Source organism: Fragaria vesca, linkage group LG6, assembly GCF_000184155.1.
Source record: "Fragaria vesca subsp. vesca linkage group LG6, FraVesHawaii_1.0, whole genome shotgun sequence".
Taxonomy (NCBI): domain Eukaryota; kingdom Viridiplantae; phylum Streptophyta; class Magnoliopsida; order Rosales; family Rosaceae; genus Fragaria; species Fragaria vesca.
Window position 1 is genome coordinate 2,083,929 of NC_020496.1, and position 16,678 is coordinate 2,100,606.

General features: G+C 38.4%; 1 protein-coding gene and 1 non-coding gene across 2 annotated transcripts in view; both read right to left on the minus strand.

Moving 5' to 3' along the window:
• Positions 1-3,099: 3,099 nt before the first annotated feature.
• LOC101297848 lies at positions 3,100-5,956 on the minus strand. The gene is made up of 6 exons (XR_184850.1): positions 5,760-5,956; positions 5,450-5,650; positions 5,084-5,218; positions 4,334-4,401; positions 3,786-4,206; positions 3,100-3,499 (listed from the first exon to the last, which is right to left on the minus strand). It is a non-coding gene; the product is annotated as an uncharacterized LOC101297848 (transcript).
• A 3,038-nt stretch (positions 5,957-8,994) lies between these two features.
• Positions 8,995-16,678, minus strand: part of LOC101311986 — an 8,477-nt gene continuing 793 nt past the window's right edge. The window contains exons 3-5 of the mRNA XM_004304780.1: positions 11,090-11,198; positions 10,056-10,889; positions 8,995-9,027 (exon numbers count right to left, since the gene is read on the minus strand). Coding sequence (XP_004304828.1) covers positions 8,995-9,027; positions 10,056-10,889; positions 11,090-11,198 — 976 coding nt within the window. The remainder of the gene's footprint in view (positions 9,028-10,055; positions 10,890-11,089; positions 11,199-16,678) is intronic.

Consider the following 16,678-nt stretch of genomic DNA (forward strand, 5'->3'; position numbering starts at 1 on the left):
TGATCAAGTAGCTAGCTACAAGATCTGTACTAGTACAACTGATGATGCATTGATGGATATGTAGCAAGTTGCTAAATCAGCTAATTGAGGATCGATATCTCTTGGTTTTGATCTCTGACTGAGTGAGCTAGCTAGGTGGCTACTTTTGAGGAGATCGAGAGAGCTCTTTATCGATCTTCAAGGGATCGAAGAGCGAGAGTCATGAGTTTTATACATGGATCAAATGGTTCATGCAAATATGGTCTTCTTTCGGGTAGTGACACACTGGTGGCACTGATAATATGTTTTACTCCTGAAATACATATTAAATGATATGGCTTCTAATTCTTCGCCGGAAAAAACAAAGGGCAAGGAAAAGGCATATAAAGATGATGAGTATATATACAGGGGTATGTGAAGGAAAAAGATGTTCTCTGCTGCAGGGAGGCTGAGGATGAGGCGGGGGATGAATATTAGAAAAGTCCCCCTGAAGCTAGCAGGGCGAGGAGATGCGCCTAAGAAAACGCGGAGAAACACCAAACCCTAAACCCTACTTAAGTGACTTAACAATAAAACACAGACTTCTCAGTGCTGTACATATCATGAATATGCATGAAAAGTCCATTAATTAACAATGAATCCAGTCCTGACGACCTCTGTTAATTATGAATTTATGATATATAAGCTGGTAGCTAGGATCCATTTCAGTCTCTTTGTCTCTTTTCTCAATCAGAGATTGGAGTTTGTGATGTTGGTATAGTGACATGACCCATGATTCATCCATCCTCTCATCCCCTGCCTGCTTGTACGGTAGCTATCTACAATTTTTTTTTTCCGCTCACCCACAAATCCCACATTATCTGTTTTTGTTACCTTTTCTTTTACGTACTGTCAACTTCAATACCATTTTGTCGGATAATTAGTTTTAGTAATTTCTGATATGATTGACCACAAAGAATTACAATAATTAAGAAATTGTTGTAGGAGAAATTATAACGATCAAACTCATTTATTGATAGAAAAGTCTATTTATATGCATTATATAGAGTCTCCCGAAAGATCTAGAAGTTCTATCAATACTATAACATATTCTAATAAGGAAACAGATTAACCAATCCTACGTGTATTATGACAAGATACATAACAGAATGACGAAAACATAATTTCCTTAAACACTCCCTCTTCTGTTGCGTCCCTATTCCCTAATACGTCACGGTGCTTATGATGTTACCTCGGTAAAAATCTTATCAAGTAAAACAAAAATCTCGTGGGTAAAACAAAAGATTTGGACGAAGGGAAAAAGAGCACAACACACCAACTACATTTAAAACTAACATGTGATATAGACTAGGGGTCATCATTTGGCCCGCGGGCCTAAAAACCCGTGGGCGGCCCGTCGGCCCTAAGGGCCAAAGCCCGGCTAGACCCATAGAAAAGCCCATCTCGGCTCGGCCCATAAGGCATGAGGCCGGGCTAAGGCGGAGGGTTCAAAGTCTTGGCCCCGCCCTCGGCTGTTGTATGTTTTAATACTCGCAAGTACACGAACCACTTATAGAATAGAAATGCAAGCACGAGGTCGTTCCCTCTATGGATTGATTAAAACAACTTACTATGCCAATTATACTACACCTAATGAAATAAACACACTGATTTTTATGATGTTGATGAATTAATGAAAACAGAAAACTAAAGTAATAAAACTAAAATTAAAGACAAAAGAACAATGAAATTTCTAAGAGTTTAAGAACAGATTATAAAGATGCTAAAACATTAAATCCACCACCTAATACTCCTACCCTCCTCTCTAGTTGATAGCAATTGAATTCCCTAAATTGCATGCTAAAGATTTATGTACATAAGCCTTATTGATCCCTGACATATGTCAAAGTTCTTCTAAACAATGAATTCTAATTTATTGATCCCGTAAAGAGCTCAAGTAGTCAAACTATAATCTGCTTCACGTTATGATCAAGTTCAAGCAAACATGTTCAACTCCAGTAAGCACAAAAGATCTAGGAAATCATGTAAACAAGAATATTGACTATGATCAAGCACTTGTATTCTTAACTTACAACTCTCTAATCACAAGATTAAAATAATCTTTTGGAACCCTAGAAAACATCTACTCTCGATCAAGCCTCATATTTTCAATCCAAATAACTAATAAACAAAACTTAGGTCTTATTGATCCCGAGCAAAGATTTTGAATAAAAGTTTACTGAAACAATGATTGAGAATTTAACATAGCAATCCAAGAATATTTTTGTTTTATTTTGATAAAATTCTATTAAATATATGTATATAACCGGCCTGGCTCGGCCCATCCAAACCCGGCCCTGCCCATCCAAAAAGCCTGGGCGGGGCCAGGCCCGTGAGCTTTGATTTTTTTGAATAACCCGGCCCTAAAATTTAAAAAACATGATTGAGGCCTGGCCCGGGTTTTTTGATGATCCCTAATATAGCCCCCCTGATATCTACACAACAACTCCCACTGATGTCTACACAATAACTCCCTCTGATTGGTAACTCAATTTCGGAGTTCAGATAAACGGTGCAAGCCAATTGTCTTCAAATGCTTCAAAAGTAGACTTGGGCAACGATTTAGTCATTAAATCTTGCCACATTATCCTTAAATCAGACCTGTTATACTTAGTATAACTTTGATCTTTAAGGAGAAGGTTGCCTAACAACTCAAAACATAAGTTCGCGTTGAAAATCAGATTCACGCGTGACATGACCTTCATGTACTTAAACATTCATTACTTCTTCGATACAATATGTATGGACAAACCGTAAAAATTTCTAGAAACATACAAAGCCTATAACCCAGTTCATTCTAAGCTGATCATAAAACTCTGTCGAAGTTGACTGTTTTGCAAAAGCAAATTCTTGGACAGATCCGTCCTGCTACTTTACGAAAATAGACACAACTCACTCAATATGATAGGTGCGATGAAATTGTTGGTGTCCCTGAAAATTAGACACATAGACTTTTCCAATGAAACCAATTTCACCATTTTTCATCTAGTAAGCTATCTTGTAGGTCCCGTGGAAGTTGACTTATGAAACTGGGCAAATTCTGATTTCGCCTTTTGATGTGTCTTTCTGTAGAGATAAAATAAGCCAAACATTTCATACCATTAAGTACTGAAAGAAATAATTACTGTCATTACATTGACGTTGCGTGGGCGCATCCGACCACTACCTTGATTTTCCCTCACACTCATCTAAGAGGGAGTGAAGCTGCTCGACCGCTAGGAATCGAATGGAGTTGAAAGACTAAGAAGAACTTGGCCTTACAAGTTTATAGTGTATGAGATGTCGAGTCGAGCATATCGTGACAAAGTACATGAATGAATGTGCTATCGTATTTAATTAGATGGAGAATTTCTCCTAAGACTTCGTAGTCATATGGACGAAACGTGTAACGTCCCGATTTGCACCTCATCAAATCAAGCACATTACAGTGCCACGCATTCATAGAACCCAAGCTAGGATCCTTCACTCAAGTTTTAAGAACCTGCAAGGCAAAGGAAAAATTTTAAAAAAAATTTCAAAAATGTTAGCAGAAACGTTTATTTAAGATAAGGTGAAGATATAACTCAAATCAAACAAGCCCTCTCTAAAACAAAAATCAATATCAGTCCGGTTCAAGATCAACGATCGAAAAGCTTGCAAGATGAATAGTTTCTCAAATATATGGACATACTCGATAAAAGGGGTATACAAGGACACGATAAATAGGAAACCTGTCATATGGATATAACTCTGACAATGACATGAAATATAGAATGTCTAAGCCATACCTAACGCTGTCGAGCTGTCCCGTCTTCGTACACAGTACTTGCATCCACAAACTGTTGTAGGGGTGAGTTTTCGTCCTCGCTGCTCAATAAACTTTACCCCAACTAGGTGTGAAAACAATTTAAAACATTTGCCATGGCTAGTAGTGAAAATAATGCATAACAGTTTAAAATAAACATTCCTTGTAAAAACATGCAGGTAGGGCCCAAGGTAGAAATACAAACCTGATGACCGATCTATCTCAAGCCAACTACAACCTTACCACGATTATTATCGTACACATCGGCAAGGTGTAGCGAGAGTGTTCATTTATGCCATACCGCCTAGGAGCGATGCCACACCTCAAAGGATGTTAGACGTCCTCCAGTCTATATAGCCCCTCCGGAGGTTTAGGGGATCGAAACCCAAGGAAGTCACTATGCCCTGCTCACTCTCAGGTCATCAAATAATAATTCACAAAGAATTGAAAATATATCTTTCATGCATAAATCACTTTACTTTAATATCATATGCATAAAACACTAACTAAGGCAAGTCCAGAATCCCCTACCTGGAATATCGCCGCTTTCTTTTCTATTTGCTTTTTGGCCAACACCACCATCTTCTAGTTCTGGGTAACTGGAGTCCCTAGTCCGACAATTAATGCACCCGTCAATACCACTTAACAAGAACATGAAAATGGAAGTCCATTCACTAGCCAACGTCATTAGTCAAGGGTGACAATATAATCATATACCAATTAATTTGAAATCATACTTAACATATCTCAATGGCTTGGTATATCATAATTATCTCAAGGATGATCACTGTATATATAGAAACCAACGCAGAACATTCTCCTTAAAAGTATATATGCCCATTTCACTATCTCTTAATCTCTTGGCGTAATATCCCTTAACCAAGTTTAATCATATTGTACTCAAATGCAAATCCCTCACTTATACCAACATTAAGCATATGATTAGTTCAGCTACCCTGGACACCAAAACTCTTTCAAATATTAACACAACGTCACTGTTCTCTTTGGTGTATCCTCAAAAGAACTGAGGACACCCAACTCAGAGTAGTTTCCTTTCAATCAAGTTCCAGTTTTTCTTAACTTTCTGTTCAAACCTTAAACAACTACACAAATGTGAACTTTCACTAAAACTCACTCTACACAGTAACAGCTCTACTGATTACTACCAAATACACACCAATTATTGATTTTAACATTGACACTCATTCCTCTAGTTCACACGTCAACCAATTTCATAATCAACTCAATCATCCAATTAAACAAGGATAGGACAATATTTACCTCTACTTCTAAACTTGAAGAATCTGGCGTAGTAGCTTCATGCACTTTGACTAACGCCAACAGTAGCTACTCTATTCCTTAATTATTCTCATAAGCAGAGAACTTAATTCCAAGTTTCACACCCTCTTGTCCAATCTGCATGAAGGTACAATCGGGGATTACTTCATGTATATAATTCCAACTGAAGATCGAAACAGAAGTAAAGGATGGCAAGAACGATGGAACATGACAGTGGCTAAATAACCGATAAGACTAGCTTTCTCAATTATACAACTCAAGCTGTGACATACGTTTCTCAGGTAATCAAATACCAAGTTCTCATATACAGAATATCATTCAAAGCCTTTAATGGAGAACCCAACTAACCTGGATGCCAAACAATCAAGCTCAAAACAGATGGAGTTCCTTTGACAAAGAACATAGTAGCTGGGACAATTCCTTTCCTTGCCCCCTTCTCCTCAAACTCTCCAATTCGAAGTACACTTTGAGTTAATCCTGAAGTGGCACAAATAGGCTCTTTGGAAAGATTTAATGCTGAGGTCGAACTCCAAAACTCTCCACCATACACTGTGTACTCCGGTGAAGATCGATACCAACCAAAACACCCAATAACCCGATTAAATCAAAAATCGATTATGCCAAGATGAGATCATGTACACAAGCTCGAGCTTCATACCTTAAGAATGTGAATTAATGATCGAAGTCATCGAAAAAGGAAGAAATTGATGGGAAGTCTCAAGTTCTCAAGATTTGGTTCTCTCTCCTTGCTGGTTGCATGGATGATTTATGACCAGAGGAACGTCGGCATCCATGATAGGAACAAAGAGACGCCAGTGGGTCGCCGTGAAGTGCCCTCACCAAGAAGATAGGTACGGGTTTGCCGACAGGAGTTGTCGGTCTGTTAAAGAGGTCTCGAGCTTTCTCTATTCTGCTAGAGATTCTAAGATATATAAATTTACTTGAAATCAACGGTTGAGATCAAATGGTGCTTCTTATATGGTCTAGATCGCAAGCTGAGTTTTCTTTCACTTAAATCAAATTCTTTTATTTCGTTCACATGTCCGAAAATGTTCACGAGAATTACCACGGACACATCACGAAACGTACTTTATCATCGAATCTCTAAACAGAAGTATCTCATCATTAATATATCTGAAAAACTTTCTGAGTTTCATTACATGTCAAACTATCCAACTTAGCTCTTTAAATATTTACGGAGTCTCACAAAACGGGTTTTCTCAAGACTTCGACTGATCAAGAGATACATATAGACATAACTTTATTGTCCTTTAGATTGCCTTAAGCCGATTGATGGATGAGCATCATCAATAACAGTCCTCACTTTCAAGACCAAGTATTCCCAAAATCCTTTCATTCTTAATTTTGGATCAGTGGCATCACTCTTAGTTTAACAAGAGTTTATCACAATTCATCCGGAACTTACACGTAAAAAGGCATAATTCGTCATATCCCTTCCCTAATTAAGTACATACGTAGTGAGCATTTCAAATACCTTGCAAACGTGCTCCAGTCACTTGATTTGGGTGAAGACCGATCTATTCAAGATCTTTATGTACATCTCTTAGTTCCCCATAGAGATAACGTGTTGTAAGAGAGAATATAACAATCAATAACGGTTTACTCATTCATTGATAGAAAAACATATTAATTTATAGGCATTACATAGAGTCTCTTGAAAGATCTAAAAGTTCTATTAATCCGGTAACCTATTCTAATATGAAAACAGATTAACCAATCATACATGTATTAGGACAAGACACATAACAAAAGGACGAAAACATAATTTTCTTAAACATAAATATGATTAAAGGATTAATGACGATGACAGCCTTGTGATTAGTGACTTAAACAGTGATTAGTCCTTCACGATGCCACGTGTGTGGTGTAAGCCAAATCAAGAGATGATCAGTGTCAAGCATTCTCCAAATGTTATAGTTGTAATGAAAGATTGAATGGAGAGAGGTAGAAACCACAATAAGAGCAAGTCCATCCATTTTCCCTTTTTCTAAAAGATGGGTGTCAAGCATTTATAACCAAAATAAAATAACAATTACAAATTCATCTGGCTTGTCTGTAAGAGCAATTGATAAAATAAGTCATCCAAGGTAGTCCAAAAACAAAATAAATGAAACTTCCATAAAGTTCAACGTACCATATGTAGAAGATGAATTATAATTAATTAAATACACAAATGATAGACAAAAGTCTAAGCCTAGCTTATTCGAACACCCGGAACCATCATACGCCTCGGTCTCCCTGTGTTACCATGCCACCACCATGTCTTAGGCAACCTGTACTGGCTCCAGAGCATGTTTCACGAAACCAAATGATCGTTTCCTCTGCTTTTTGGCATTAACATTAACAGTCAACTTCCAAGGATGAATTGCTTCTTCTTTGGGTTTGTCCATGGACCCTAATGGGCGGCTAATCTTGTGTTGCTTTGGAGGGGACAATCAATGAGCTAACAAAGTTGGGAAGAGAGAGCTCTAACACCGGACCAGATGAATTTGTAATTGTTATTTTATTTTGGTTATAAACTCAGAAGCTGCCTCCATCAACTCAGTAGGTCCCTTAAGCTTTTTACCATGATCTACCCTTAGAAGCACATAGGAATCATACTTCCTCCCTATCAGCACCAGAACACCAACCATTGACCACGTGATAGATATAGAGTAATGGACTAGTGGCTGCCAGTTAAAGAAAGGAAAAGGATGTTGTGAGCTCCGTTGCCGTAAAACCAGGCTTAAAGAGTACAAAGCTCAAGGTCACAAATGGATTAACAATGCAACCTGCTACTAGAGTAATAACCCAAGAAATGGAGATAGGGTCAGCATTAAGGTCAAAGATACCCATCACTCCTCTTGCTCTATGCTCCGCGACTAACATATTCAGTCAACTTGACATTCCTCCGACGGATATTCAAGCATGCCACATGTTCTCCAATAGCCACACAAACGTTCATACTTGAACGTCAACCAAATAGAGATGAGATCATAAACCTTCCCCAAACTCAAACAACATCGGAGGATACACTAGCTTGCTTCACCAAAGAAGAAAGCTTATGCTCCATCTGAACCCTAGCCTTCACCCCCGACACCAGATTAAGGTTTTCGTGATTGATGATCCTCCCAGGAGTGGCACCTACCATGTACAAAGCTTTCCTGGTCATGAGGATTCATGGGAGGCCAAAGACTTTTACCCAAACCGAAATATAAGGGATTGGCACCACTGACGCCTCCATTCTGTCCATCAATGTTTGCTAGGGCAAACATGGTATTTCCGTAAAACCAAAGTCCATCATGTTGGAGAAAAGAGATCCCACATTGGAAAGTAACAAATAAAATATAGCTCATAAGTGGGTGGATAATTCCTAATTGTACCGAGACCTTTTGTGATTAAAACCCAACACCTTAAAAATGGTTAAATACAAGGATCGATAATCCACGGGCCACGCTTTTCGCTGTTTAACATGGTATCAGATTAGAAAAAATACAAACATTACATCAAACATGATTACAAAAACATAGTTCCTATTGCCATTAAAACTCCACGTACTACCTTTAATATTTGCAGTCTCGATGATTTTAGTTATTTAGCCTCACACCTGGCTATTAGCCTATCGAGCAACTCATTTTCCTCTCCAAGTCTCCAACATATCCCCTAAATAAGGATAATGTGGAAAGAGAAAACGAAATCTCTAAATGTTTTAGAGAGAAATGTCAAAATTTTGAAGATTTTGTTAATTAGGGACTATTGGAATTGAACCATGAGGTGATGACGATGATTAGAGAAATATTAAAGTTTTTCTTCCTTACAATATAGAAACTATAGGAAAGTTGTTGTAAAAAAAGAAATATATATAGAGAAATTGTTAGAGTTGCTCTCAGTAATCAAACTCCATCCCGTTTTAGCTTTGGCGCCACCTGAAGACAATGGACAATGGAGTAAAAAGTAAACCATGATTAGAAGAAGAAAACAAAAAAGAAAAAGAACTAAATAGTACATATATTACTAAGGGACTAATCAGACATTGCATATTGTGATATGAAAATGATTAAGCCACTGAAAAAAAATATTATAAATGATAAAGAAGGAAAAACATATGCTAAGTGATGATAAGAACGTAAAATTTAGTCGCACCCTCTTTTTGTATCTCTTTTAATAATTTTTTGGGCAATTCTATTCATACCTCTGAAATCTCTACTTGGACCTCCCAAGTTTTTTGAACTTCTTTTATTCCAATTTTTCCATTCTACAAAAGCTAGAAAAAACATGTTGTGTTTGTAACAGACTGAGCAGAGAAGACAAAAAATGTTGCGTTTGTAGAGACAACATCTCTCTCTCTCTCTCTCTCTCTCTCTGCGATGTGTTTATAGAGAAAATTGGAGGTGGGATGGCGTATAGTAGAAGAATAGTAAAAAAAAAAGGGTAAAATATTATATAGTCCTTGTGGTTTAAAACCAACATCTGTTTAGTTCTTATGATTTTATTTTAATCTGAAAAGTCCTTAAAGTCACGATTTTTCATCCAAATATTCCTTATGGTTTTATTTTAACTTGAATAGTCCTTAAAGTCATGATTTTTTATCAAAATAGTCATTATGACCTTTAACTGAGAAAATGAATCGGAATGACTATTCAGATTAAAATAAAACCATAAGGACTATTTGGATGAAAAATTGTGACTTTAAAGACTATTTAGATTAAAATAAAACCACAAGGACTAAACAGATGTCGACTTCAAACCACAAGGACTAAACAAATTTCAATTAAAAAAAGGATATAATTGGTAGTTTAGTGTAAAATTAGGAGAGGAGATCTAAATAACAAATTGGGAGGTATGAATAGAAGCTCCCTAAATTTTTAGGCGTAAGAAAATTTTTGCCTCACTATTCGGCCAATAAATAAATGAAGATATGAATGGAAAAACAAGAAGAAAGAACCATGCATACCGGTACCAAATGCTTGAGAGTTGTATCCATTGAACTCTTAAGAATCATTCTTCCAAATCCAGAGGTTTCATGAAGTGGAAACCGAGAATTCGGTATCTTATTTTTTTCTTCAAGAGTAGTTGCTTTAGATCTTGCGCTCATGACTCTCTGTACCATCCTACTTCCCAATACTTGCCGCTCGTTTCTTGTTTGATTACTTCTCTTTTCTTTTGGACTACTGGTATTGATCATATCACCTTCATTGACAATACATTTCTTGATATCCAGTTGCATGTTCCCTTCAACACTACTACCGACTACTTTTCGATCCCTAGAGATACTTGCAATTGATGAGCATGATTGCGGTCTCCTCGGATCAGCTGTGCATGTTGATCTTTGCAGGTGAGTACTTACATGTGTTGTAGCTGATTTGGCCTGAACTGATCGATCCCGTGTAGCAGATAGTGAGCGTTGCTCTATCCTCAGATTAGGCGGTTTCTCGTTCGAAAAGCAAGGGAGAATAGTATTTGTTGATCTCACTAGAGGAAAAGGGGACTCAACAGCACTTCTACATGTCGTTGTAGGCTTTGTTTTCCTTCTGATGATCATGTCATTATGATCAACAACCGATTTGCTTGCTTTCTGCTGGTTCAAAATTGGTACATCTGTTCTAGTTATTACTGCAGCTTTGGTGATGTTAATTTGATTCGTTGAATCTGATACTGCTGTGCTTCGTCTTTGAGTACTTGGCGTGACGGACCTCAAGGGGACTTTTGAAATTGGGTTTCTAGATTTTGGTCTCCCCGAGCTTTTCTTATCTGCCGCCTCTAGCTTGCAACTGGTGACAACTGCAAACTGGTAGAACGTTGGTTTTAGATCATACCATCAATTAGCTAGTTATTTGCTCAATACTCTACACGATGTAATGCTTTATGGGAAAAAAGTTTTTCTTCACAATTTTGCCAAAGTCGTAACACACGCACGTATGTTTTATTTATTTGTTGAGCAAGGAAAATTGGAAATAATATAATGAAAAGTTGTATCCACGTACGTACCCGTGACCGAGGTTGGAGAATCGGTATTTCCCGTTGGATAATGAATTCAGGGCCATTTGCGTCCATTTCTAAAGATGGAAACAGAGGAGTTGCTGGAGGTGTTTTTAACCTTGATATGCATAGAATTCAATTAATTAAAGATGGAAATATATTTATCTATGAAAAATAAAAATAAATAGGGAGCTACTATTCATACCTCTCAAATTGACACTTAAGAGTCTTAGAACTTAGACCTCTTTTCTTTTTTCAAGATATTGTTTTCAAAGTCAACCTATGTGGAATTACCAATAAGTAACATTAAAGAAAAAAAAAAAACCTTACTCAACCTTTTTCACCACAAAACTTCTAGTGTTCAATTTGGAGAAAGCTTTCTTTTCTACCATAAATCCTAACATATACGTAACTCTATGGAAGAAATTATGCTATGATTCAGTAATTGAGCAAAGGATCCTTATGGAAACATAGTTTCGTCTTCAATTAGTTCATCTTTAAGAATATAATTGTTTTTTTCTTTTTTTTCTAGGAACAACAACAAGATTACATTAAATAAGATATTCAGATGCACCTTCATGCTTGTTCCAATATTAAAAATATTCATGAAAACCTGAAAAAAATAGTATCATTCTTGTACTAAAGGTTTAATATAAAAAGTCGTAAAATTAATAGAGTTCTAACGAGGTATCAATACTTCAATAGAGTCTACCAAAAAAAAGAGAGGCTTAAATACTGAATATGGAGGTATGAATGAATAGAATCACAGATAGAAAAGAGGTCTAACTACCGATTATGGAGGTATAAATAGAATCTACCAAAAGAAAAAATCTATTGATTTTATTATACAATGGGCATTTTGGGGTAATTAGGGAGGTGTACATAGCAAAATGCTAATTTGTAAAAGTAAATTGGAGGTTCATTCACTAAAGAGGTCCAAGTGCCAATTTAGGAGGTATGAATAGCTAGAAACTCCCATATAAATATCATTTTTATAACCATAAATGAGAAATTCCATAGAGAAGCACAATTATAGTTGTTAACAGTGATCTCTCTCTCCCTCCTCTCTCTCTCTCTCTCTGTCTCATGTGCGGCTAGGGTTATCAAATTTTTTTTGTTAGTTGTGCGGTGAGTTCCTTCTAATATGGTTGCCTATGCTGCTGCTATGACTGCCAGCCTTGCTACCAAGCTTTCACTCGGAAAGCATGAAGAACCAGTCGACCTTGGAGACCTCGGGTGCCCGGCAAAGGGTTCGTTGCTCCACGTTTCTCCCTTGTGGGCGACTCAGTACTGCCTGGGCAATAGCTTTTGAGGACTTTAGGAGCGCAGTTCCCTTGATGTGGCAATTGTCTTCTCCATTGGAAGTCCAAGCACGAGGTAATAAGTTTTTATTTACTTTCACTAACGAAAGAGATCTCAGTAGGGTGAAGAAGGTAAGCCCTTGGGGCTTCCAAAGAAACATGATTTTGCTGAATGATTACGAGGGATTTTCAGACATTATGGTCGTGCCGTTAGACTTCATTTGGATATAGGTGGAGATCCAAGATCTTCTCACGACACTGATGTCGACAGCTACAGCTCAACTTGTGCGAGAGACCATCAGGCCAGTTCTACAGGTTGACAATGTCGGATCCGACGTGGTGTCGCCCGAGTTTGCCTCACTTTGCGTTTCCAAGCCCTGGTTTAGCTGGAACAGAGAATTATATGGTTTCTCCGGTGGATGTGCTTCCAGTGAAATATCGCTATAAGAGGCGTTTGGGAAGATGCAGAACTTGCAAGATAATTAACCATGACAGACTTGAGTGCCCGAGGGCGAGAGAAGCCACACCGCCGTCGAAAATACTGGCATCTAAAGGCAGTGGTTCATCGGCTTCTGTTATGGTTTTTATGCCAAATCAGCCCCAAACCCTAATGACTCATGATGTGCCTTTATTGACTCCACTCTTCACCAAAGAGCGTCGGCAGTTCAAGATTAGAGAGGTCGCGCCTTTCCTCACCCTCCAAGGAGTGCACCATGGCCGAGAAGAAACTGAGTAGGAGACAGGGAAGAAACCTAGTCATGCCCTAGAATTGATTTCCCTACCTCTAGCTCTTGAGGAGTTAGGGTTTTCAGTGGGTTCCAATGGTGAGTTAGGGATGTTCAAGACTGGTAAGTCCCGAAGAAGCAAGGCCGTCCTTGCAGCTATAGGAATAAGAAGCTCAAGCCAGGGTCCTTAAAGCTTGTTGGAGGCAGGGGGAGTAGTTCCCCAGCCTTCTCCCACAAGGAAAGACCCATGCATAGCCTTGAATGGAATTGGTTCGACATTTAGAGGGAAAGGTATGCCATATGGTCTCTAGGCCTTGAAACTAATTATCGCTACTCTCCATGCTTAAACTATGTAGGTTATTTTGCTTTCTAGTAACTTAATAAATCCATTTAGTTACTAGTTTTTGTTAGGGAGTTCTTTTGCTTTCAATTTTTATAGAGTCGTAGTGTTGAACTTTTGAGCATGGTATTATATTTAGAGTAGTTCTCGAACTTCTCTAAGCTTGACCTTGAATGGTCGTATGATTAATATCATTGGAGTAATTCCGATTTCGTTCAAAAAAAAAAAACTTGTTAACAGTGGCATCTTCATTAGAGTAAGTAAAAATAGTATGCACAAATGGGACGTCTGAGAGTCTTGAAGCTCTGAAATTTTTTGAAACCATAAGTTTCATATTGATAGCAACACATCTCCTCTCGATGGTGTGACGTTCGTGGTGCAGCTTGATTTCCGACAGGAGGATCGTACTTGTGGTGGCAACGGAGGGCCTTGGCGAAAGTTTTGGCGTTTTGGGCAGCATCAGGTTTGTAGTCTTTGATGGCTTTACTTCTCAAGGGTTGAGGCACTAGTGTTGTTTTAGGTGGTGGTGGAGTTTCTCGATCTTTGCTACATGTTGTCCGTCAGAGGTTTGGTCGTGTGTTTGCTGCGGAATTTCAGTTTGATTCAGGTCTGACGCGTTGGTATCGGCTTCGGGCTATGTGCAATAGTGTCTGGGCTTCCATATCATGTCTTGTTGATACCTTGATTCCAGCTGTCTTGGTATATTGAGGTGATGGCAGGGCTGTTGGGGGTTTAGGGTTGGAGGTGATGGCAGGGCTGTTGGGGGAGCACGGCCGACCCTGGACGCTGAGTGGACCGACGCTAAATTGTTGGTTTCTCCTTTGTGTTTCCGTGCTTGTGATCAAAAATTTAGGGTCTATGCTCAATACGTCTTGGGGTAGAACTTATTTGGATTTTTGGGCCCGAGTAGTTTATTTATTTATCAGGGTAAGTGTTTGACAATGAGTTTGGTGTATGCTTAGCTTTATAGTGTCATTAGTTTACTTTCTTTGAATCTATGGACTATTGTTCGTTTGCTTTAGTTGAATCTAGATTGTTTCTTAGGTTTGCCGATCATGATGGCTCATTAATTATTTAACATAGTCATGCATACGATGTAACCTTCTTCTTCTTTTTTGAAAAGCGAAACCTTATTTTTACATTAATGGATGAGATAATTTTAGCACCGGGCACTCAAACTTTTATGACATGGTCAAAGTAATACCTACACTTACTAAACTACCAATGTGGTACCCAAACTTAATTTTCGCTATCAACAAAAGGCCAGAAGCCATTTTCTGTCACCGTGTTGTCTGGTGCTAACGTGTCCCGCATTAGACCCACACAAAAAAATAGACAATAACAAAAATAACCTTTTAACTTTTGCTAGAACCCGATTCCTCCTCAAATCATCAAATCCCACCCATCATTATGGATCTTGTTATTTTGCAAACAGAATCAATGAATTTAGGGTAGACCTCATCATTTGGCCCTTCGGCCCTAGCCCGCCCTAAAATCCGCCCTACCATATAGGGCCGAAGCCTTACGTACCCGGCCCTTCGTTAGGGCGGGCCGACCCTAGCCCTTTTCAATTAGGGTAGGGCAAGGGTCAAGCAAATGAAACCCGGCCCTACCCTATTGAGCCCTTTAGGGCCAAGTCCGCCCTATAGGCCATAATAATTACTTATTTTCTATTGTTTTTAATATGTTTCTTATTTTTTATACAATACAACTAATCTTGCAAGTTTTATTTCTTTAATTTGTATTTTTCTTTGTTAAATAATGATTAATTTTTGGTGATTTAGAGAGATAGTTAATGAAACATATAAATATAACTACTTAGATTAATAATTCTAGATGTCTTAAGTTAAATATAATGTATATGTATGTTAATTATGACTAAAAATAGGGTCTTGTATCACATATATCTCTTGAGGTAATATTTGAGAAAAAAAAAAATTAAAACTCATGAATTTATTTCGTTAAACAAAATAACGTCATATTCGGCCCTTTCGGCCTTATTTAACCCTATTCAAAGGGCCGGGTATTAGCCCTAGCGAAATGGGCTTTAAGGGCGGGTAAGGGCTTGCATATTTGAGCCCCGGCCCAACCCTACCCGGCCCTAAATTTTGTTGACCAAGTCAAAGCCCTATCTGACCCTACTTAAGCCCTAAAATTTAGGGTAGGGCCGGCCCTAGCCCGGCCCACGATGAGGCCTAATTTAGGGTTTCAAAGAGGGATTTATCTATCCTTTAAAAAAAACAAGGGATTTATCTATAGAGGGGAGTTCAGAGGAGTGTTTGTCGTCGAAAAAATTGAGGGTTTCAGAGGACGATTACGAGAAATCAGAGGAGAAATTGGAGACTGAGCGGCTCAGTCTAAGCAACCTAGGGTCTGATTCTGATCAAACTCTCGAAATCGCAAGGGATGATGCAACATCAATTGAGGAAAACTCACCACAACCCCAGGAAGCGGAGCTTGTCCTTGGTGACGAAGGCGGCGGTCGTCAGGAGCACCTCGGTGCACTTAATTTTCTTGTTGATTGGGTCTATGAGTGGATGAGGGGCCTTATCTCAGGCGCCAAGCTAGTCACGACCGGCAAAGCATGATGGGGAACAATGACGTCCTCTCGGTGCTACAGTTTGACTCCAATGGTGATAGAGCACTCATCTCAAGGTGAGTGCGCATACGACATCTTCTCTCGCCTTCTCAAAGAGCGCATAGTCTACATCAACGGTCCCATCAACGATGACACCGCCCATGTCGTCGTCGCTCAGCTTCTCTTTCTCGAGTCAAAAGAGATAATTGAGAAGAACATGGATAGGGATTACTTCATGACCCTAGAAGAGGCGAAAGAGTGTGGAATAATTGATGAAGTGATTGATGAAAGAGCTTTGGCTCTGGCCACTGATGTTTTTGGCAAAGAAGGCAAAGAAAAGGATAAGAGGTCAAACTAGCTTTAGAGATATTGGTCTCAGTGAGGACCTAGCTCTTTTGAAGTCTGTTCATATGGGATCTGGGTTCATTAAATCCTTTTTTTTTTTTTAATAAGGATTAATATGAAAAACCTAGATTTTTTTAATTACTTAATAGAGAAAGACATTTTTGTCCTTCATATGTCAGTAAATAGACAATACGATGACAGAAAATGGCATACAACCTTTCATTGGTAGCGAAAATGGAGTTTGGTTACCACATTGGTAGTTTTACAAGTGTGGATAACCGTGCCACAAAAGTTTGGATACCGGTGCTG